At 43.9% G+C, this 22,271-nt stretch overlaps 1 protein-coding gene and 1 long non-coding RNA gene across 2 annotated transcripts in view; both read left to right on the forward strand.

The window, feature by feature from the left end:
- The first annotated feature begins 2,777 nt into the window (after nt 1–2,777).
- On the forward strand, nt 2,778–4,458 carry LOC138982875 (uncharacterized). The gene is made up of 2 exons (XR_011460994.1): nt 2,778–3,868; nt 3,932–4,458. It is a non-coding gene; the product is annotated as an uncharacterized lncRNA (long non-coding RNA).
- Nucleotides 4,459–10,704: 6,246 nt separating this feature from the next.
- The window catches only part of LOC138983214 (probable chitinase 10), a 34,686-nt gene continuing 23,119 nt past the window's right edge, over nt 10,705–22,271 (forward strand). The window contains exons 1-7 of the mRNA XM_070356626.1: nt 10,705–10,973; nt 15,448–15,553; nt 17,170–17,374; nt 18,221–18,313; nt 19,849–20,008; nt 21,079–21,203; nt 22,187–22,271. The exon at nt 22,187–22,271 is cut by the window's right edge and continues 27 nt beyond it. Coding sequence (XP_070212727.1) covers nt 15,508–15,553; nt 17,170–17,374; nt 18,221–18,313; nt 19,849–20,008; nt 21,079–21,203; nt 22,187–22,271 — 714 coding nt within the window. The 5' untranslated portion in view covers nt 10,705–10,973; nt 15,448–15,507. The remainder of the gene's footprint in view (nt 10,974–15,447; nt 15,554–17,169; nt 17,375–18,220; nt 18,314–19,848; nt 20,009–21,078; nt 21,204–22,186) is intronic.

Below are 22,271 nucleotides of genomic sequence, written 5' to 3' on the forward strand. Positions count from 1 at the left end.
TCCGTCTTGCAGTCGGAAATTGCCTCCCTGGAGCAGAAGGGCGCGGTGGAGAGAGTTCGGGTCCACAGCTCCCTGGGATTTTACGGGCGTCTGGTCGCTGTTCCCAAAGCATCAGGAGGATGGCGTCCCGTGTTGGATTTATCTCTCCTCAATACTTTCTTGAGGGAGATAAAATTCAAGATGGAGACGCCAGCCTCTGTCCGAGACTCTCTCCGCCCAGGAGACTGGGCGACCTCGATCGATCTCACGGACGCATACTTTCACATTCTTATGCATCCGACCGATCGGAAATGGCTTCGTTTCCGGTGGGGAGATCAGATCTACCAGTTTCGCGCACTCCCTTTCGGGCTGTCTCTCGCACCGTGGATTTTCACCATGGTGGTGAGACAGGTCTGTGCACTGGTGAGGTCCCAGGGTATCCGTCTGCGGGCTTATCTGGACGACTGGCTCATCATGAACCAGTCCCAGAGCGGCTGTTCGCAGGATACCCTGACGGTTCTTCGAGAATCCAACTGGTTGGGGTTCTCGATCAACCGGGTAAAGTCGGAGCTGACCCCGTCACAGACATTCACTTATCTGGGGATGTCTTTCGACACGGTCGCTTGGACTGTCCAGCCTTCTCAGAGAAGGGTGGACAAGCTCCAAGCTCAGATTCGCTCCACTTTACCTCTCCTGATGGCTTCCATCCGCTCGCTCGCCTCCATCTTGGGGCAGATGGAGTCTATGGCTCTTCTGGTTTCACTGGGCCGGGTCCACAAATGTCCGCTTCAGTTCGCGCTGAAGCCGTTTGTGGACTCTCCTCTGGTGGACTGGGACGCCCTCATCCCTTTGCAGGGATGGTTCCAGTCTGCGACCCTTCCGTGGTTGCACACGGAGTGGGTCTGCAGAGGTGTTCCGATCGTCGTGCCCCTCCCCGACCTGGACCTCTTTACAGATGCGTCCAGGGAGGGTTGGGGGGCACATACAGATCTTCAGACTCCTCCCTTTCCGTTACTCAGCCGAGTAATCCGGAAAGCGGAGATGGAGGAGCCGGCCCTTCTTCTTCTGGTCGCTCCTCTGTGGCCGTCGCAGGTCTGGTTTCCAGATCTTCTTCGGCTTGCCCAAGGGCCCCCCATTCCTCTCGCACTCGTGCGAGGGGAACTAGTGCAGCCCCGAACAGGCATTCCACACGAGGAGCCCAGTCTTCTGAAGCTTCACGTGTGGAAGTTGTTCGGGACTCGCTGAAGCGCTCTGGGGCGTCGTCTTTGACTCTGGACTTGGTGGCTCGCTCGCATAGAGCGTCCACCTCTTCAGTTTATGCTTCCCACTGGAAGGCATGGACTGCCTGGTGTTCAGCTAGAGGGGTGAGTTCGGTGGCTCCGCGCTCTATTCAGGTCGCTAACCACCTCTCTTTCATGTCTTCACAGGGCGCCTCAGTCTCCTCGTTGAGGGTCCGGCGCTCCGCTATCTCGGCGACTCTTCAGCAGATTGGTCGTTCTGTTCGAGTCGGGGACGTTATAGCTGCAGTCATTAAAGGGGCTGCTCTTAAGGAAGCTAAAGCTCGTTTGCCCGCTCCCAAGTGGGACTTGTTTTTAATCCTGGAATTCCTTCGTTCTGCGGATTTTGAGCCTTTAAGCGAGGCCAGTCTGTTCAATGTCACTCGCAAAGCGCTGTTTCTCCTTTTGTTGGCTACGGCCCGACGGGGTAGCGAGGTCCACGCCCTGTCGGGTCAGCCTGGAGATATCTCCTTTGAGCCGGACGGTTCCGCATCTTTGCGTTTCCGGCCTGATTTCCTGGCCAAGAATCAGTCTCCGGGGCAGGCCTCTCCGCTGGTTAGAGTTAAGGCTCTGACCAGCGCGTTGGCCCCGGGTGACCCCGATTCGGTCAATTGCCCTGTGAGGGCACTTCGTCTGTACTTAGCCCGGACTCAGCCGATTCGGTCTAGTTCTCAGAAGTTGTTGTTTATCTCTCTCCTTACTAGGCGCGAGAAAGATTTGTCGAAGGTAACGTTGGCCCGGTGGGTGTCCTCGCTCATCAAGCAGGCTTATGAGTGGAGGCGCACAAAGAGGGGGGGGGGTTATGCCCTCCTTGCCACTTGACTCGGCCCGAGCCCATGAGACGAGGGCGTGGGCATCCTCTCTGGCAGTTCTGCGCTCCAGACGTCTAGAGGAGGTGCTGACAACTGCGTATTGGCGTTCCGAAGATGTTTTCATAAACTTTTATCTTCGGGACGTCACAGCTCTTCGACAGGATGGCTCCAGAGGCCTTCCAGCGCTCATAGCAGCAGGCCAGTTCCTGTCCAGAACTTGATGGTGAGTTTTGATTCATTTCTAGCCCACCGCCTTGTTGATGTTATCTGCTAATGTGATTCGGAGTAAGAATATGATATTAAATGGAAAATTTCCTAAATAAATTATCATTTAATTAATATACTTACCCGAATCACATACTGTATTCCCTCCCACCTGCCCCGCTTATGGTTTTAAGATTTTTTAAAGCCGTATGATAATAGGCACGTGTTCCTAGAGGAAGTGACGTGGCATACACCCGTATGGGAGGTAACTCCCGGTGTACTGGCCCATTACCAAAGCTACTTTCACTTTCGTTTTGGTGATGGGGTTGCTTCCCTTTAAATTCTTTAGCCGGGTAAGCGTTTTTCAGTGATAAGCATCTCAGGTGACTCAATGCTAATGTGATTCGGGTAAGTATATTAATTAAATGATAATTTATTTAGGAAATTTTCCAATAGTAGATGTTCAAGCTAAAGGCGGGGGTTTCCGGAACACCCCCCGCCCCCCCCCCCCCCCCCCCCCCCCCCCTAGCCTAAAAAAAAAAAATCTCACACAGTAAACTCTTCTTTCAATATGTGACGTCATTTTCAAAGGGTTAATTCGGAACTATGCCAAGAAGTTTGCGTTAGCAGTGACGGACAAGGGATGATTCAAGCATTTTGTTTTGAAGTTGTCCACCTGGTCGGTTACTTTGAGCCACATATATATATAGACAAAACCCAAGTAGGAACATTGTTTGTTTTTCTCTGATTAATTTTGATCTGTCAGGACCTGAAAAACATAACTCGAAGTCTCTTTTGTCTATTTATTATTACATTGATCTCTCTCATGAGCAGACACTTTTGGGCCATGGTACGTACATGCAGAACCAAATTTGAACAACACTCTTTATTTTTCAATCCTGCCTCCTTGTTTGTAACGCTGATAGATAAAAAAAAAATAAAAAAAACAAAACAACCCCAGCTAGTCTTCATTTTAATCATTTTCCATTTACATCGTAGTTTTAGATGATTTTGTAAGCTTTTCATGAAAGCTATAATGCTTTCAGCTTGATTGCTGAATCAGAAATTTGTAAAAAAACAAGGTCAAGGTCGCAGGGGCCATAAATGTTGTCTAAAAAACAGCTATTTTTCACATTTTTCCCATTTTCTCTGAAGTTTTTGAGATTTAATACCTCACCTATATATGATATATAGGGCAAAGTAAGCCCCATCTTTTGATACCAGTTTGGTTTACCTTGCTTCAAGGTCAAGGTCACAGGAGCTCTTCAAAGTTGGATTGTATACATATTTTGAAGTGACCTTGACCCTGAACTATGGAAGATAACTGTTTCAAACTTAAAAATTATGTGGGGCACATGTTATGTTTTCATCATGAGACACATTTGGTCACATGATCAAGGTCAAGGTCACTTTGACCCTTATGAAATGTGACCAAAATAAGGTAGTGAACCACTAAAAGTGACCATATCTCATGGTAGAAAGAGCCAATAAGCACCATTGTACTTCCTATGTCTTGAATTAACAGCTTTGTGTTGCATGACCTTGGATGACCTTGACCTTGGGTCAAGGTCACATGTATTTTGGTAGGAAAAATGTGTAAAGCAGTTCTTAGTGTATGATGTCATTGCTAGGTTTAGCTGAAGTCAAGGTCATGTAAAGGTCAAGCATGTGAGTCGTATGGGCTTTGCCCTTCTTGTTTTATGTTGGAAAGATTACTTCAAATCTGTGTGCTTCTTGCCCAAGTAAGGAAGGTACTTGCATGATTATTATGAAAAGTTGATATGCTACCATAGTGCCATCGCTTGTGTCTGGATCTGATTGGGAATAAAATATGCATGCACGAAAAGTGAAAGAAAAGGCTAGATTGCCATAATGGGTCAAACTAAAAAAAAAAGATAAATGTGTGAAAGTGGACGAAAAGGCTAAATTGCAAGAAAGGGTAAAAAAAGGAAAATAAAATAAAAGCTGTGAATATTATTGTGCGCATAGGGTGTGATGTCTTCTGTGATTATTTTTTCTTTCCTCTGCATCAGCCATTGTATGATGCATGGATTTACAAAGCTTGTGTTACTGCTGGGCATTAATTCTGTCAGGTACAATTAAACAATAATTACACATTTATTTATTTTATTTTATTTTGGTTCCAAAAAGTGCAAAGAAACAAAATAAAAGGGTTTTGAGATTAATGTTTTTAATTGTTTTTAATTTTGCCTTGTTGGTCAGTTATGTCTTAGCTGTATTTGTGTGTGTTTGTTTTGCATGTAAGCAATACAAACAATAATTTTGTTTTTAGAGAGAGAGGTACACATGTGCCAACGCACACAAACAGACACACAAACACACAGTGGGAAATACACAAAATAAATGTAGAGGTTGTTTCAGTGCGTCACAGAAAAGCGAGGTTCAAACCAAAACAGAAACGCGAAACTTCTTCATGTCTTATTTCAGCTTTCAAATTAGCCTTTCTTAATAAGTAAATATAGCAAGCTGGACTAAACAAAACTTAACATGTGTGGTCCACAGTGTGTGTTTGTGTGTGTGGAGAGAGAGACAGCGGAGAGAAAGAGTGAGAGGTGACGCCCGGATTCGCCCCCTTCCATGTCGGCTCCAATTATCCGACGTTTGTGGCATTTCGTCCCGCTCATCAGAATACGTCTAGTGTCACTGGCGCACACACTCACTATGTGACAAACACGCACGCATGCACGCGCAGGTAAATTGAAAGCCGCTGTATTCTAATTTTTCCTCCACATTGGGTAGTCTACACTTGAAGAGCAATCATTGTCTGGATAGTTGTGCAGTGATTTTCAAACTGAGGACTACCGAACAAAAATCAGGTAAACTCAGGTAACGTGTGATTTAAAAAACAAAACAAAAAAACTTCCACACAAAAAACCTAAAAAAACTAACGTGGCCTCGTTGTATGGAATAAAAGGGGGCGATTTGAAACCACTGATGTGCCGCGGCGATATGACACACCTGACAGGTTGAAAGCAAGCAGAGTGTGAAGTCGGCTACAGGGGCGATTCTGTACCTCGCCGAGAAAGGGGGATGAGGAGATCGGTCTCGTGGAAAGCATGCACCTCTGTGTTTGTCCTTTTAATAGCACAAAATGATCGGCAACATCTTGTCAATAGACAGGAGACTGAAGCTGTCGAAAACAGAACTGAGTCGTTTGGAGCTACTGATATTGCTGCCTCATCATTGACATTGGGCCAAATCATTCACGTGGATATCATCATAATACAGTTGTTTGATGGTCCTACGGGATCGAATAAAGCCGTAGAACACGTGGTTCGACTTCACGCCACTTGTGGCCGGAGTGACTTGATGAAACCCGCATCATGCCACCAACGTTGAGACAGAAACAGCAAGAGTCGTCAAATATATCCGTGCTAAATTACCACCTTCTGTCGCCGAATTTCTATCGGCTCCGTACCCCTTTGCAAAGGTGAACTCGAAGAGAATAAAGAGAGGAAGACGATGCTCACAGGAAGACACGCCAGGAGAAGATTCGTCAACAGTGTCTCCCTCAAATTTATTGTGTCGGTCTTAAAACACTCGTCATCAAGCTGGAATAGTTCGATTTTATATCAATGAATGAATTGAAATCAGATTTAATTTTTTGTGGGTGCATATTTTATTGGTTTTGTAGAAAATAAAACCTAAACTTATTTACAATAACTTCCGTGTCTTCTCGTATCTCCGTTGGAGAAGAGTGGCAATCATCATACCGCCCCGCCCCCTCCTCCTCCCCCCCCCCCCCCCCCCCCCCCCCGCTCACCCTTCAATTGTTTTTGTCTGCTGCACAATCAACAGTCTGGAGTGGTTGCAGACGTCATCAAGCGCAGCGCCGAGCAGACGTCCCGTCCCTATTAAATGCCCTTGACTGATTCTCCCTTTTTGTACAGACGGATAGCCCGGAAAGACAGGGCCTTAATTGACAGACGCAGAATCAAAAGGGGAAAGAACGAAAGGGCGCGAGACGCAAGAAGAAGAGGATGAAAAGAGAATCCGAAGAGGTAATGCTGTTAGCCAAAGGGCTTAAGCTCCTGACATTATACCCCCAAGTTGCATGTGCATGCATGTCTTCAATTAAAGGAGCCTTCACCGAGCGAGAAAGACAAAAGAAGAAATGGGTGGACAATATCGAACAATGGACTGGGGCTGACCTCATCATAGAAAGAGAAAATGTAAGTTTTATTTACGAGTGGTAAGCATACGAGAACCGTGGTTTGGTTCAATCGTGGCTTCTTCTTCTTCTTCACAATTTTGATACAACGATACCAAGACTACCAGATCAAGAACATTGTGACCAAACCGGCTGGCAAGAAACAACAGCCTGAGTTATGTTCCAACAATAGCTCAAACCGCCCAGTGTGAGTTCTCCTTCTTCCCAAGAACAACAGCTGACTGAAACAACTTGCCTGGAAGAAGAGACTGCCAAGAAAACATCAGTTGACAGTTTTCGTGCTGCCTTATTAGAAGGCAGTACGAACCCTAATTAGTGCTCTCCCCAGTTCCGCCGGTACTAAGCCAAATTGTAGGATTCTACCGGCGTTACCCATGCAGATGCAGATGATGAAATGAAAAAGCAAGCCAACTGCGGTAAATCGTGCTTCCTGTCGAATAATACCAGCGTTACCGAACATTGCCAGCACGACTTCAGTCTAACAACTGTCCACACAAAACCGAGTGATCCTGATGAATGGGTGCATGTAGATAAGGGGAGATATATAAGGCGCCCGCAAGACGTTCAAAGGTACCTGCCTTCTCATGTGGATAGGACTGGTTAGGTAAGTCGCCATGCCATTCTGATAAGCATCGCTCCACGGCTATTGCCAGTTGTCTCTCTGACCGGACGCTACAGTCCTACGCGAATCTATCAAAACAAGAATACAGAGTTATCTCCCATTTGTTTTTCGCGAGCCCTGATCTAAATTTGAGATCAGTGTTCGCGAGACGAAAATGATTGCAGATTGGCCGACTTCGACAGTGATCTCCGTTCTGTTCTTCACAGTTATGATAAAGACATCGTTCTAAGGTCAAAACAAGTCGAAATTTTGGGACTGCTGCCGGAAGGTTTCATCACTGTCAACTGGTTACAGAAAAAATCCAGTGAGCGCCGAAACCAAACGGTTGATTATCACGTGACACTTTTGCCATATTTAGAGTTGTTTGCACAGTAAATAGGCTACAGCCGCGAAAAATAGCTCGCTTGAAACTGTCTTACATATCAATTCCTTTGTAATCTAAAAATTACACAACACCATGAAAAATCATTATCGACGATCGCGAATATGCTTACATCCATAACACATTACGAAAAGATCTAAATAATGTGTAAAAAAATCGATTTCCTCGCCAGACAAGGAAAACCAAGGCATCCTGTCAGGTAGAGAATGAGCCGAACTCATTTTGACCTGAGTTCAGGATGGTCGCCATGCATGGACCTGGGCCTTTAAGGCCTTCTGAAATGAGCCCGAAGTTGCCTTCGCGAAGACTACGTGAGTCTTTTTACCGAACATTCAGTGCCAAAGCTTCGTTCAGCAAGCTTCGTATACGCATAACCCAGGATGAGAGCACCCCTTTCCTTGGCCACACGCACAATCACAATCTTGTGATTTTTGGTTGAATCAGTTGTTTATTCAAAGGGATTATATCTAACAAGAAAACTGTCTCAAATCAGTCGCCCCAAGAGCTATACAGTTGAGGTTGGGGGTTGTAATTATGTGACCACACACCAGGGATATACCTTGAAATAAACGTTTGAGCGCTGAGTTACTCAAATTGAAAACGGTTGTATTTTGAGTGGGCATCCCAGACTGAAATTTTCATTGTGACGTTCTTCGCATGAGTCATATATTCCTTCCTACATTTCGACCCTGAGTATTTCATGCACTATTCCTAGAGATACAAATTTGAAATTGAGCCGAGAGCTACATAGTTCGTTTTGGGAGTTGAATTTATGACAACACACACGAGGAAGGTCTTAGAATTAGTGCTTGAGCGTTCTATTTTTCAAATCTAAATGCTGTGTTTGGTAGTCATTGCAGACCGTAATATTCTCCAACTGACATTGCGTTCGTTTCTGCTGTGCGAAGTGTTTTAGCCCTGTATGACACGGAACTGATTTGCATGCGTAAGCTAGACTGTAGGTTTGACTTCCTCAATCCAACAGTCTTAATCTGCTTTGACGAATGGGTAGAGATGAAAACCAAATAAATAACGATGACGACCGGAAGTCCGGACTCTTGACAGGAGAGCTGGTCGATGCAAACCCCTCGCTGGTGAAAATTCATTTAATTATTTAGCACAGATTCGGGGAAGTTTTTAGCAAATCATTGCAGGTGTTTCTAAATTACAGTACAGCGAATGTCCCTTGAACTTTTTAAGGTCCAAATTGTCAGAAAACTTTCCAAAATGGCGCCTTCGGTATACCACCTTTAACCGACACTCGTCAAGTATGTACTAGTAACATGCGAAATGAATCATGGCTTGGTGGTCGCAGTATCAAAAATATGTAAAAAAAATAAATAAAAAAAAGAACATGATTGTTCATGTATGTTTAACAATCGAACGGCTGACAAGTTTATACCGAGCATTACTTCGTTAGTTTTTTTTCTCGTCATAAATGTGGACAGAGTCTTTTCTTTTTATATTTGTACTTATTTGAAAAAATAATCAGACTAATAATCTCCAAGACAATAAGTGGATGCAACAGGAAGATAGGTGGCAGGATGGGTGAGGGTCCCTTTCACATTGCAGCAGCCGATAGCAATTGCGTGCATTCGTCTGTCTGTCTGTATTACCGACGCGGGTTGCAACATTCAAAATGTCAGCATCTCCGCCAGTCTTCAGGTGGCAAAACTCACCTGTTTGCCCTCAGAGAGAGAGAGAGAGAGAGAGAGAGAGAGAGAGAGAGAGAGAGAGAGAGAGAGAGTGTATGTGTGTGTGTGTGTGTGTGTGTGTGTGTGTGTGTGTGTGTGTGTATGTATGTATGTATGTGTGTGTGTGAGAGACAATGACAATGACAGTGACAATGACAAATCTTTATTTTTCGAGGGTGACAAGAATAAGCATAGATATGCTCTTTTGCATCTGGCCCTCGCCCTAAAGAGGGACTAAACTATTTTACTATAACTATGACTAGGGAAAAAAAAACCAAAAAAACCCTTGTTGTATTTCTGACATCAGGTGCTTATTCTAGATGTGGTCACAGGATACCTGACAGTCCAGAACACCCCCTTTAACGAACAGCACAACAAAGCATAAACAAATAAAGAAAATAAACACACAAACCAACAAACAGACCCTCGCAAGAGACACACTACTCACGAAGAAGAGACAGAGTTTGGGAAGAAGAGGCAGCAGAAGTGAATGGGAAGAAGAAGACGAAGGAAGGTAGGAGGAGGAGGAAGGTGAGTTTGAGAAGAGAGTAATTAAAATAACCATACACAAACCGTGTCAGAGAAACAGTGTGTGTGTGTGTGTGTGTGTGTGTGTGTGTGTGTGTGTGTGTTGTGTTGTGTGTGTGTGTGAGACAGAGGCAGAGGGAGCCATAGATAGAGACAGAGAGAGAAAGACAGACTGAATGAAGCTGAAAAAGGCAGCATGAATTTCCATCAGAAAGTCAAGAAGGCCAAATAAAACAGAGTTAAAGGCACACTCAGCTTCACGTAAACCATCAGTTTCTGGCCGTCAGGCTTTTACACACAGTACAAACACCCTTTTGTTTAAACACTCACCGCTTGAGAACACAGTGCCCTCCGTAAAGAGCGAGCATTTTTCAAAGAATGTATTTTTGCGTGGCCAGCCGGATTGTCTAGAACCACAATCGGATCTCAACATCGCCTCGTTTTGGCGCTAGAACTAACTTTTAAAATCTAAAGTAATGAATTGACAGTTTGTAACACAAACATTCTTAAATCATAAAAGATTTCTTTTTTCATCAAGACAAGATCAGCACAATTCGAAGTTTTGAAAGTTTGAAAAAAGCCTGGAGCCCGGAAGCAGTCACACAAGGTCGTATTTCCCCAAGCAGACGAATGTTCTGCATATTGCTTGTGTGTGTGTGTGTGTGTGTGTGTGTGTGTGTGTGTGTGTGTGTGTGTGTGTGTGTGTGTGTGTGTGCGCGTGCGTGTGTGTGCGTGCGTGTGTGTGCGTGTGTGTGTGTGAGTGTGTGTGTGTGGGTAATAGCTACTTCTGTCTGTTAATTTGTACTCGTTTTAGAGGAAAGCTGTGGTATCGTACATGGCTATCCCCTTCCAAGTGGCTTATCTCTGTCAACTGCTGCCTATTGCTTATCTGTGCAGGTCAATGAAATGTACCGACTTAAAACCTGTTTTGAGTTTTGAACGCCAAAAGCCACAGGGATGCAGGCACCCTCAAAATGAAACAATAGTACAAGTGATATTTTTTTCTTCTTGGCACCGTAGTCTAAAGCCGAGACGAAAAGAAGCATTGGATGAACAAACAATCTTCCTCTCCTTAGAGTTTACATAGAAAAATATTATCGCTTGACCAGGTCTATGCGCGTTACGCATGACTCTGAATGCCTGTGACCTCATTCTACATTTCTCTTATTTGACAGATAACAGCGTGAAATGCTTCATTCAGTTTACTTCAAAAGTGTAGACTAGTGTTACTGGCAGCTGTGCCGAGTCCGTTACTGTGACTGTGAGTTGAAAGTACCATCAAGGTATGGAAATATTTACTTTGTCAGTAGGCCTACTTTAAATAATCTAACATGTTAATTACGGCATATAGACATAATACTTCGTCAGTGGCGTAACTAGTGCATTTAGGAAGTTCGTGAATCGTTCATAAAAATACGTTTCAAGGCGTGGTAAAGCTGAAAAATGAAATCCTGAATATTAGCTCTGATTTTATTGAGATTTTCCCCCACATCCAAAGTGTTAGATGCTTGCTAAAATTGGACATCGGGCTTACACAAACCTAAAACAGAAAACAGAAGCCTCCTGAATTAAAAAGAGATAAAAGAAAGAAAAAGAAAACGTTCCGAAGAATTATGTTTAAAATCTTCACAGCAACTGTCCAAGCAAGACGGCAGCTTCAATTCCGAACGACATAAACAGACTTGGCAGAGGCAAAGATAGCCACAGAGAGTCATTCAGACACACAGACAAACAGGTTGACAGACAGAACAGAAAAGTCTGAAGTCAGGATTAGTTTGATTGCTCAGGCTATAAGCCCATTGCAAATGAGGAGTCATTAAACATTTTAGGAGGGGCATTCGAACACTCAAAATTGGGGAGGGATATTCGAACACTCAAAATATCGAAACCGCATCCGAAAGTACAAGTGCAGCAAGTAATATGAAAGGAGAGTGTTCGTACAAACTGACATGTTCAATGGCTGATCCACATCCGCTGTGCTGGGCACAGTAAAACCTCCTAATGCGGCCTTCAAACATCTAAGAAAATCAGACCTTAAAAGGGAGGGAGTCTGAAAATCGAAGTTCCTTGACAGAGGCTATGAACATCTAAGAAAATCAGACCTGAAAAGGGTGGGAGTCTGAAAATCGAAGTTCCTTGACAGAGGCTATGAACATCTAAGAAAATCAGACCTTAAAAGTGGGGGAGTCTGAAAATCGAAGTTCCTTGACAGAGGCTATGAACATCTAAGAAAATCAGACCTTAAAAGGGGGGGAGTCTGAAAATCGAAGTTCCTTTACAGAGGCTATGAACATCTAAGAAAATCAGACCTTAAAAGGGGGGGAGTCTGAAAATCGAAGTTCCTTGACAGAGGCTATGAACATCTAAGAAAATCAGACCTTAAAAGGGAGGGAGTCTGAAAATCGAAGTTCCTTGACAGAGGCTATGAACATCTAAGAAAATCAGACCTTAAAAGGGGGGGAGTCTGAAAATCGAAGTTCCTTGACAGAGGCTATGAACATCTAAGAAAATCAGACCTTAAAAGGGGGGAGTCTGAAAATCGAAGGTCCTTGACAGAGGCTATGAACATCTAAGAAAATCAGACCTTAAAAGGGGGGGAGTCTGAAAATCGAAGTTCCTTGACAGAGGCTATGAACATCTAAGAAAATCAGACCTTAAAAGGGGGGGGAGTCTGAAAATCGAAGTTCCTTGACAGAGGCTATGAACATCTAAGAAAATCAGACCTTAAAAGGGGGGGAGTCTGAAAATCGAAGTTCCTTGACAGAGGCTATGAACATCTAAGAAAATCAGACCTTAAAAGGGAGGGAGTCTGAAAATCGAAGTTCCTTGACAGAGGCTATGAACATCTAAGAAAATCAGACCTTAAAAGGGAGGGAGTCTGAAAATCGAAGTTCCTTGACAGAGGCTATGAACATCTAAGAAAATCAGACCTTAAAAGGGGGGGAGTCTGAAAATCGAAGGTCCTTGACAGAGGCTATGAACATCTAAGAAAATCAGACCTTAAAAGGGGGGAGTCTGAAAATCAAAGTTCCTTGACAGAGGCTGTGAACATCTAAGAAAATCAGACCTTAAAAGGGGGGGAGTCTGAAAATCGAAGTTCCTTGACAGAGGCTATGAACATCTAAGAAAATAAGACCTTAAAAGGGGGGGAGTCTGAAAATCGAAGTTCCTTGACAGAGGCTATGAACAGCTAAGAACATCAGACCTTAAAAGGGGGGAGTCTGAAAATCGAAGGTCCTTGACAGAGGCTATGAACATCTAAGAAAATCAGACCTTAAAAGGGGGGGAGTCTGAAAATCGAAGTTCCTTGACAGAGGTTATGAACATCTAAGAAAATCAGACCTTAAAAGGGGGGGAGTCTGAAAATCGAAGTTCCTTGACAGAGGCTATGAACATCTAAGAAAATCAGACCTTAAAAGGGGGGAGTCTGAAAATCGAAGTTCCTTGACAGAGGCTATGAACATCTAAGAAAATCAGACCTTAAAAGGGGGGGGAGTCTGAAAATCGAAGTTCATTGACAGAGGCTATGAACATCTAAGAAAATCAGACCTTAAAAGGGGGGGAGTCTGAAAATCGAAGTTTCTTGACAGAGGCTATGAACATCTGAGAAAATCAGACCTTAAAAGGGAGGGAGTCTGAAAATCGAAGTTCCTTGACAGAGGCTATGAACATCTAAGAAAATCAGACCTTAAAAGGGGGGGAGTCTGAAAATCGAAGTTCCTTGACAGAGGCTATGAACATCTAAGAAAATCAGACCTTAAAAGGGAGGGAGTCTGAAAATCGAAGTTCCTTGACAGAGGCTATGAACATCTAAGAAAATCAGACATTAAAAGGGGGGGGAGTCTGAAAATCGAAGTTCCTTGACAGAGGCTATGAACATCTAAGAAAATCAGACCTTAAAAGGGGGGGAGTCTGAAAATCGAAGTTCCTTTACAGAGGTTATGAACATCTAAGAAAATCAGACCTTAAAAGGGGGGGGAGTCTGAAAATCGAAGTTCCTTGACAGAGGCTATGAACATCTAAGAAAATCAGACCTTAAAAGGGGGGGAGTCTGAAAATCGAAGTTCCTTGACAGAGGCTATGAACATCTAAGAAAATCAGACCTTAAAAGGGGGGGAGTCTGAAAATCGAAGTTCCTTGACAGAGGCTATGAACATCTAAGAAAATCAGACCTTAAAAGGGGGGGGGGAGTCTGAAAATCGAAGTTCATTGACAGAGGCTATGAACATCTAAGAAAATCAGACCTTAAAAGGGGGGGGGGGGGGGAGTCTGAAAATCGAAGGTCCTTGACAGAGGCTATGAACATCTAAGAAAATCAGACCTTAAAAGGGGGGGGAGTCTGAAAATCGAAGTTCCTTGACAGAGGCTATGAACATCTAAGAAAATCAGACCTTAAAAGGGAGGGAGTCTGAAAATCGAAGTTCCTTGACAGAGGCTATGAACATCTAAGAAAATCAGACATTAAAAGGGGGGGGGGGGAGTCTGAAAATCGAAGTTCCTTGACAGAGGCTATGAACATCTAAGAAAATCAGACCTTAAAAGGGGGGGAGTCTGAAAATCAAAGTTCCTTGACAGAGGCTGTGAACATCTAAGAAAATCAGACCTTAAAAGGGAGGGAGTCTGAAAATCGAAGTTCCTTGACAGAGGCTATGAACATCTAAGAAAATCAGACCTTAAAAGGGGGGGAGTCTGAAAATCGAAGTTCCTTGACAGAGGCTATGAACATCTAAGAAAATCAGACCTTAAAAGGGGGGAGTCTGAAAATCGAAGTTCCTTGACAGAGGCTATGAACATCTAAGAAAATCAGACCTTAAAAGGGGGGGAGTCTGAAAATCGAAGTTCCTTGACAGAGGCTATGAACATCTAAGAAAATCAGACCTTAAAAGGGAGGGAGTCTGAAAATCGAAGTTCCTTGACAGAGGCTATGAACATCTAAGAAAATCAGACCTTAAAAGGGAGGGAGTCTGAAAATCGAAGTTCCTTGACAGAGGCTATGAACATCTAAGAAAATCAGACCTTAAAAGGGGGGGGGGGGGGGGGGGAGTCTGAAAATCGAAGTTCCTTGACAGAGGCTATGAACATCTAAGAAAATCAGACCTTAAAAGGGAGGGAGTCTGAAAATCGAAGTTCCTTGACAGAGGCTATGAACATCTAAGAAAATCAGACCTTAAAAGGGGGGGAGTCTGAAAATCGAAGTTCCTTTACAGAGGCTATGAACATCTAAGAAACGAGGGTCTTTAAACGTAGAAAGTCTTAAATTGGGAGGGAGGGGGGGGGGTGTCTTTAAAGGGGTGTTCCAATGTATCCACAATGATCTATCCAGTCTTTAAGAGGCAACATGTTAAGCCTGTGGGGCGGGCATACACATTCCTGGTGTTGTATCCACAATGCCACACCGGCACGGTTGGCCTAGTGGTAAGGCGTCCGCCCCGTGATCGGGAGGTCGTGGGTTCGAACCCCGGCCGGGTCATACCTAAGACTTTAAAATTGGCAATCTAGTGGCTGCTCCGCCTGGCGTCTGGCATTATGGGGTTAGTGCTAGGACTGGTTGGTCCGGTGTCAGAATAATGTGACTGGGTGAGACATGAAGCCTGTGCTGCGACTTCTCTCTTGTGTGTGGCGCACGTTATATGTCAAAGCAGCAGCGCCCTGATATGGCCCTTCGTGGTCGGCTGGGCGTTAAGCAAACAAACAAACAAACAAACAAACAAACAAATCCACAATGCCACGTGGGCTGGGTGTTCTTTTTTTTGCAAGGCACGAGAGCAAGGCACGAGAGCAAGGCACGAGAGCAAGGCGGACCTGACTGTTCTCAAGATGCTGGTGATCCTGTTGGCGTTGGTCATTCCCGGGGCGCTGGGCGGTAAGTAAAATACCTTGCCATTTTCATTTCCATTACTTTATCATCCCATGAGGGCCCCAAAGGGTTTAAAATCGTGATCGTGATTGGCGTTTTATGACCTTTCTGTGACCGTGATTGCCGAAATTTCCATTTCTGTGATCGTGATGGGACTTTGCCCGTGATCCGTGATGACAAAAAAATCAAGTCTCGTGATCGTGATTGTCATTTGTTTTCGTGATCGTGATGGGCATTATTGCAAAGCATTTTATTTTCAACGTACATTTTTCACAGCTGTATCACTCTATGATCCTCTATTCGTCAAGGTGTTTGTGATCGTGAAAACAAAAATCAAGGTAACTGTGATCGTGAAAGCTAAAATTTCCCTTCCCGTGATCGTGATGATACCCCCCCTTTGGGGCCCTCTCCCGTTGCTGGGGAATTCGGGTCGCTTCCTCCCAGCGGAAAGGTACCCGCAACAAGAGTCGCGCTACCCAGGTGTGTGTGTGTGTTTAAGTGTAATCAGCCACCTGTACTTTTGGTAGAATGACCGAGGTCTTTTACGTATCACCGTGGTGACAAGGGAGTGGGACATGGATACCGTCTCTGAATCTGAGTCCCGCGACCCAAGGATATCCCCAGACGGTTTTTCCATGTTTTCGATACATGTCTTTGATGACGTCATATCTGGCTTTGTGTGAAAGTTGAGGCGGCACTGTCACGCCCTCATATTTTAATTAAATAGATTGAAAATAATTAATGTTGGTCACGCAATCTTCGACGAAGCCTGGACTATCGGATTGCATTTCGGCTGGGAAGCTTAAAAGTTAATTAACGAATCTGGTCATAAAAAATCTAAACATTCTAATTGAAATTTAGATCCAAAAGCTTTATCTTATTCTTGATCTTTTCCTGATTCCTAAAACATAAAGATATGCTGGATTTGGATTAAAAACAAGGTCAGAAAATTAAAAACATCTAATACAAATAAAATTTCAGAAATCGATTTAAAAATAATGACATTTTTTTTGTGGGTATCATTTCCTGATTCTGAAAACATATATATATATATATGTTATGTTTGGATTAAAAACAAGCTCAGAAAGTTAAAAAGACAAGAGAAAAGCGCGCTTTCCCCTGAACCGCTTTACTCTGCGCTAAACTGGTTTGTCACTTTAATCGATATGCGAGCAGGCCATACGCTACTGCGCTACACTGGCTTGTCACTTTCCGGACGCTTTTTTTTCGTGAAAGGGCCAAAAGCGTTCTTGGCTCAAGGCCTCGGGGGAAATGGAGCGCGTTCATTTCATTCTGTGAGTCCGACGGGTTGACTAAATGTTTCGCTTGTGAGCAGAATATACCTGCGCAGTTTCAGCGGCACAGACGACGCACTGCCTATTATTTATGCCGCGATAGGGATTATGACGAGTACTTGGCCTGTTTTCCTTTCACGCAACGCGTAGCGGGCTGGGATAATCTGCAGTGCGTCGTCGGTCCTGCTGAAGTTGCATGAAAGAAAAACAGGCCAAGTACTCGTCATAATCCCTATCGCGGCATAAATAATAGGCAGTGCGTCGTCTGTGCCGCTGAAACTGCGCAGGTATATTCTGCCTGTTAGCGCGCCTTGTTTTCTTCCTCAGCCACCACGACCCACGCGCCTCACCATCATGGCCACCGCGTAGTGTGCTACACAGCCGGGTGGGCACGCTCCCGTCCAGACCCCGTGCAGTTCCACCCGGAAGACATTGACACCTCTCTCTGCACCCACCTGATATATGCCTTCGCCCTCCCGGACAAAACAGGGGTCAACATGATCCCCGACGACCTCACCAGGGACCCCGAAATGTCAGTTGACCCCGCTTTGCTTATCCCTTGATGTTAAAGATACTGGTCTTCCCATGCAAACCATCTTACAAACCGCTATGGATCCGCCCAACTTGTTCACGGGATAAGAACATGGGGTACATGCCAAATACCTACAGTTCGAGGATATGCCAGTTTTATGTATAAAGAAGGTGATACTCGATCTTTCAGCAGAAGGACAGTTGCTATGGTGTCTTTTTCAAAGTTCCTTTTTTTCTCGCTCCCTCTCCTCCCCCCCCCCTCTCTCCTTCTCTTAGTTTTTGTGTGCCGCGAACAAAACAGAAAATAAGATCGACGCAGAATCGGTCTCGAAAGACCCCCTGTGTCTTCGAAAGAGAAATACAAGCACCAATATGATAAACACCCTCTCTATCGCACACACACACACACACATACACACACACACACACATATACACATACACACACACACACACACACATACACACATACACACACACACACACACACACACACACAACCTCACATACACATACACATACACTCACACACACACACACACACACACACACACACACACATACACACACACACATACACATACACACACACACACACACACACACACACACACAAACACACTTTCTCTCTCTCTCTCTCTCTATTTCATCTCTTTCTCTCTGGTGTATACCCTGTACATTGGACTCGACACTTGGATAAATGGGTCTAATTATAAGAACACACATACTCCGATTCAAAAAGGCCAAATTTGTCGCTACTACACAATTGTCTTTGGAATGAGTGTGTGAATTTTAACGTATTTAACGGAGTTAACGAATGACTTTTATGTCTGACTGTGTGGTTGCAGGTACCAGAGACTGACGTCATTGAAGCGCGAGAAACCCAATCTGAAGGTCATGCTCAGTCTTGGCGGATGGACAGCGGGCAGCGATCAGTTCACGTCAGTACTCTTTTTTCTTCTCTTGATTCTATTTCCGTTTCATTCTTTATTTTGTGATCCTTTTGTCAGGAAAGTAAGGTTGTTTCTTTCTGGGGAAAAACTAGCCCCCACAAAGGTCGCGCTATGCGGGTATGTTGGTGTTCAGGTGTAATCAGCCTCTTGCATTTCTAGCAAAATGACCGAGGTCTTTTACGTGTCCAGGCGGCGAGTCATCACACAAAACTGAGATCTGAGGATAATAAGTCAAGTGACCTAGCAGTTGACCTCCCCCCGTTGATATCAGGTGTTTGTCCTGAAATTAAAATGTGTAGCTGGGCGCGTTATTCCCTGTAGCACTACTTTCAGTAAACATAAAATGATATCTTCCCAGCGTCAAAATAGGTCGATGAATTCAGGGATGTCAACAAGCGTCGGCAGTCGGAGTAACACCAAAACTTATTTCAAATCTTCCGTCATTTTGGCAGAATGTTCACAATAGGAGCAACAGTCACACAAAGTACTTCCGAAAATTGCTGCAACGTTAACGTTATTGGCCATTTCGACACATCCGCCGAAGAAAATAAATCTTAGGCCTGGCGCTCACCTATGTAACTTCAGCAGGACAGACGACGCACTGCAGATTATCCCAGCCCGCTACACGTTGCGTGAAAGGAAAACAGGCCAAGTACTCGTCATAATCCCTATCGCAGCATCAATAATAGGCAGTGCGTCGTCTGTGCCGCTGAAACTGCGCAGGTATATGCTGCCTTTTAGCTTCATCCCTCCGAACAATAACGCCTACATTTGACACAGAAGTTCAAAAGTTTTTGTGTTTGCCGAAACGTTTTCATTGTGAGGGAAATGTCACACTGTTATTGTGTGATTTCTATATTTCAACAACTCTTCTCTTTATAATCTATCATTTATAAAATACTATCAAACAACTTTAAAATGATAACATTTACTATGCGATAGAAAGATGACGCCAACGACGTAAAACATCGGATCAGTCCAGAAACTCGTATACTTGTATGTAGCCATTTCGGCAAATTTGCCAAACAAAATAGGAGCAACATCTGTGTGAACAACAACAGTTTAATTACACACAGAATGTCAAAGGCCCACACCGCCCCGTGAGCACCGTTCGCCTCACTGTATTAATACTATTATAGATCTGAACCAGTGCCTTTTATAAAATTATGAAAAATCCAAAAACAAAGAGACTGCCAACGTTCCAAAATTCAGAATAAAAAACCAAGAAAGGTAGGTTGTTGGAACGTTTGTTATTGACAAAACAATACATTCACAGATATTGTTATTTTGTCAATAACAAACGTTCCAACAACCTACCTTTCTTGTTTTGATTTTATTCCACATTCTTAAAAAACAAAAACAAAACAAAGAAACATGTCTGTGCACAGAGAACAGCCAGGTTGGTATGTGACCAAGTGGAGGGATGGTCTTATCCCGCGGACACGCCTGACCAGACCTGAGACCGCGAGGCGAACTGTTTTCAGAAGGCGGAGTGTGCCTTTAACGTGAGTTTGATTTTGCAGGTTGACCGTGTCGAGTGTTGCCAACATGCACACCTTTGCCATGAACGCTATCGCCTACCTGCACCGTTACGGCTTTGACGGTCTGGACTTAGACTGGGAGTACCCGGCCGCCAGGGGCAGTCCTCCCGCTGATAAACAGCGCTTCACTCAGCTTCTCAAGGTCTGAATCTTAATTTTCTTTGTTTATCATATTCTCAAGGTCTGGTTTTACTCTTGAACGCGAATCTAAGAATTACATATAACTATGCTATCAATACAATCAATTGAAACAATGGAGCACAACAAGCTAAACTCACAAACGTGCTCTTAAAAAACCAGTATGAGATCGGATTTGCTGGATAGGACCAATACGACGTATGTCAAAACGATGAAGGAATTTGCAAAAGGGACAAAAAGGGTGGAAACAATAGTTTAACATGGTATAAACCAAGAATACACGACGGACATAACAGCCTAGTGGTAAGGATGTCTGTCTTAGAGCTGGGAAGTTCGGGGTTCGAATCCCGGCTGTGCCTTTTGGATTTGAAGACGATTCAAAATTTCAGGATTTTAGTGGAGATTTTTAAAACTCTTGCAGGTCAAATTGTGGGCTGACCTGCTACTGCTTTATCCTCTGCGTGCGTACGCAGAAGTAAAAACATTCGCACGAAAAAGATCCTATAATTCATGTCAGAGTTCGGTGGAGTACAGAAACATGAAAATATCAAGCACTTCCCCTCGAAAACGGAGTAGAAGAAGAAGAAAAATAATAATAAGAAGAAGAAGACAACTTTTTCAATCAGTGTACACACCCTTCTTAAAGGGGTGGATATGTGGCTCAAAATCACGTGCTCAATTTGGCCGTTGCTTTACTTTCCCATTGCCATAAGATCGTATATACCCAACCTCTCGACGCAAACATGTCAAGTGGTTGACGTGTGTCTACTTTTGTGAAGATTATACAGAATACGTAAAACACAAGAATAGCAAGTATAACTATTGAACGTTTTTAAATCGACCTAGCAGAAGTTAACGTTTAATTGGCAAAGCGAGAGTCAGGGTACTTGTCGTGAATTGTCAATGACACTTTCCATAATCCTACCATTCTTGTTTTTGATACTTAAGGATTGGAAATTTAGCAGTCTACCTTTTTGGTTGCTATACTAATTTGTTATTTCTTTCCCCCAATTCAAGAGACTATTTAGGACAAGTGTTAATACGCGAAGACCTGTTTGATATTTTGTGTTGCAGATCGTAAAACAAGAATTCAACCATGACCACTCGGTTACAAAGAGGAACCGCCTCCTGCTGTCCATCGCCATCGGAGCCACGCCCTTCAGAATCAACGCGTCGTATGAGCTGCCAGACATTGCCAAGTAAAGTACTCTTCACACGGGACATTTTTCACCGACTTTCGGCAGAATTTTGAGCGATTTTTTTTTATTCTTACAAAAGCACTGGCAGCTTGACGCTAGCTTGCGAACAGTTAATGAGATACGTCATCGAGTAAACAAACCAAGACGTCTTTTTTTGACTCTCACTTCCAAAGTGACATTTCTGACGTCCGTTGAAAAGCGAAACAAAGCTCGACGAGACGTTCAAATTCAAACAGCGGCGTCGCGAAATGATTCAGTCACTTCACATGGGCGCGTCTCAGGCAAATGACAACACGTTTCGAGAATGAAGTTTGTCTTGGTGACTTTTTCATATCAGCAGTAAAAAGTTTCTGGTAAGGTCTCCGCCATGGTATCGTATCTCTTTAAGTGGCGCTCCGATTTCCGCCGACTCCTCGCGCAGGGGAGGCATAACAAAAAACAACCAATCAACGCACAAGGTAATCCGAGTATAGCCTCCAACACTAAACATACAGTCGTACCAAAATCGGTTTAAAAAATAGAATAATGTTCACTTGGGATTTGGAGTCGACTGAGAGTCGGTTAGAAATGGGACAACTTTTTGCCGATTTCGTCTCGCCAAATTTACTCCCGGCTTCTCGCTGGGAAAGTGCTGATTCTGCACACACACACAAAATTCGGGGCAGGTTCGAAATCTGTGTTCACTAAAGCAAGTGTTTTCTTTCGAACAATATCAAAGGAATGATTACGAATTCTGAAACTGATGAGCTCAGAATAAGTACGTGGGTTGAATCTGTTACTGGTTGGAACGCCGATTTCATCCGAACGTTACAAGTATTGGCCGTTAAATATTTTAATTAAAAAAAGAAAGAAGAAAACAAATGTGCAACGAACAAGGCAATCGACAGAAAATAAACTGTAGAATCAAACACCACTGTACGTTTGTTTCAACATAAATTGCAGAAACGATCTGACAAATCAAGCGAGCAACCCGTATGTTTCAGCTACACGGATTTCATCAATGTGATGACGTATGACTTGCACGGATCGTGGGACACCACCACAGGCCACCACAGCCCGCTATACTCC

Source organism: Littorina saxatilis, linkage group LG12 (genome assembly GCF_037325665.1).
Source record: "Littorina saxatilis isolate snail1 linkage group LG12, US_GU_Lsax_2.0, whole genome shotgun sequence".
Taxonomy (NCBI): domain Eukaryota; kingdom Metazoa; phylum Mollusca; class Gastropoda; order Littorinimorpha; family Littorinidae; genus Littorina; species Littorina saxatilis.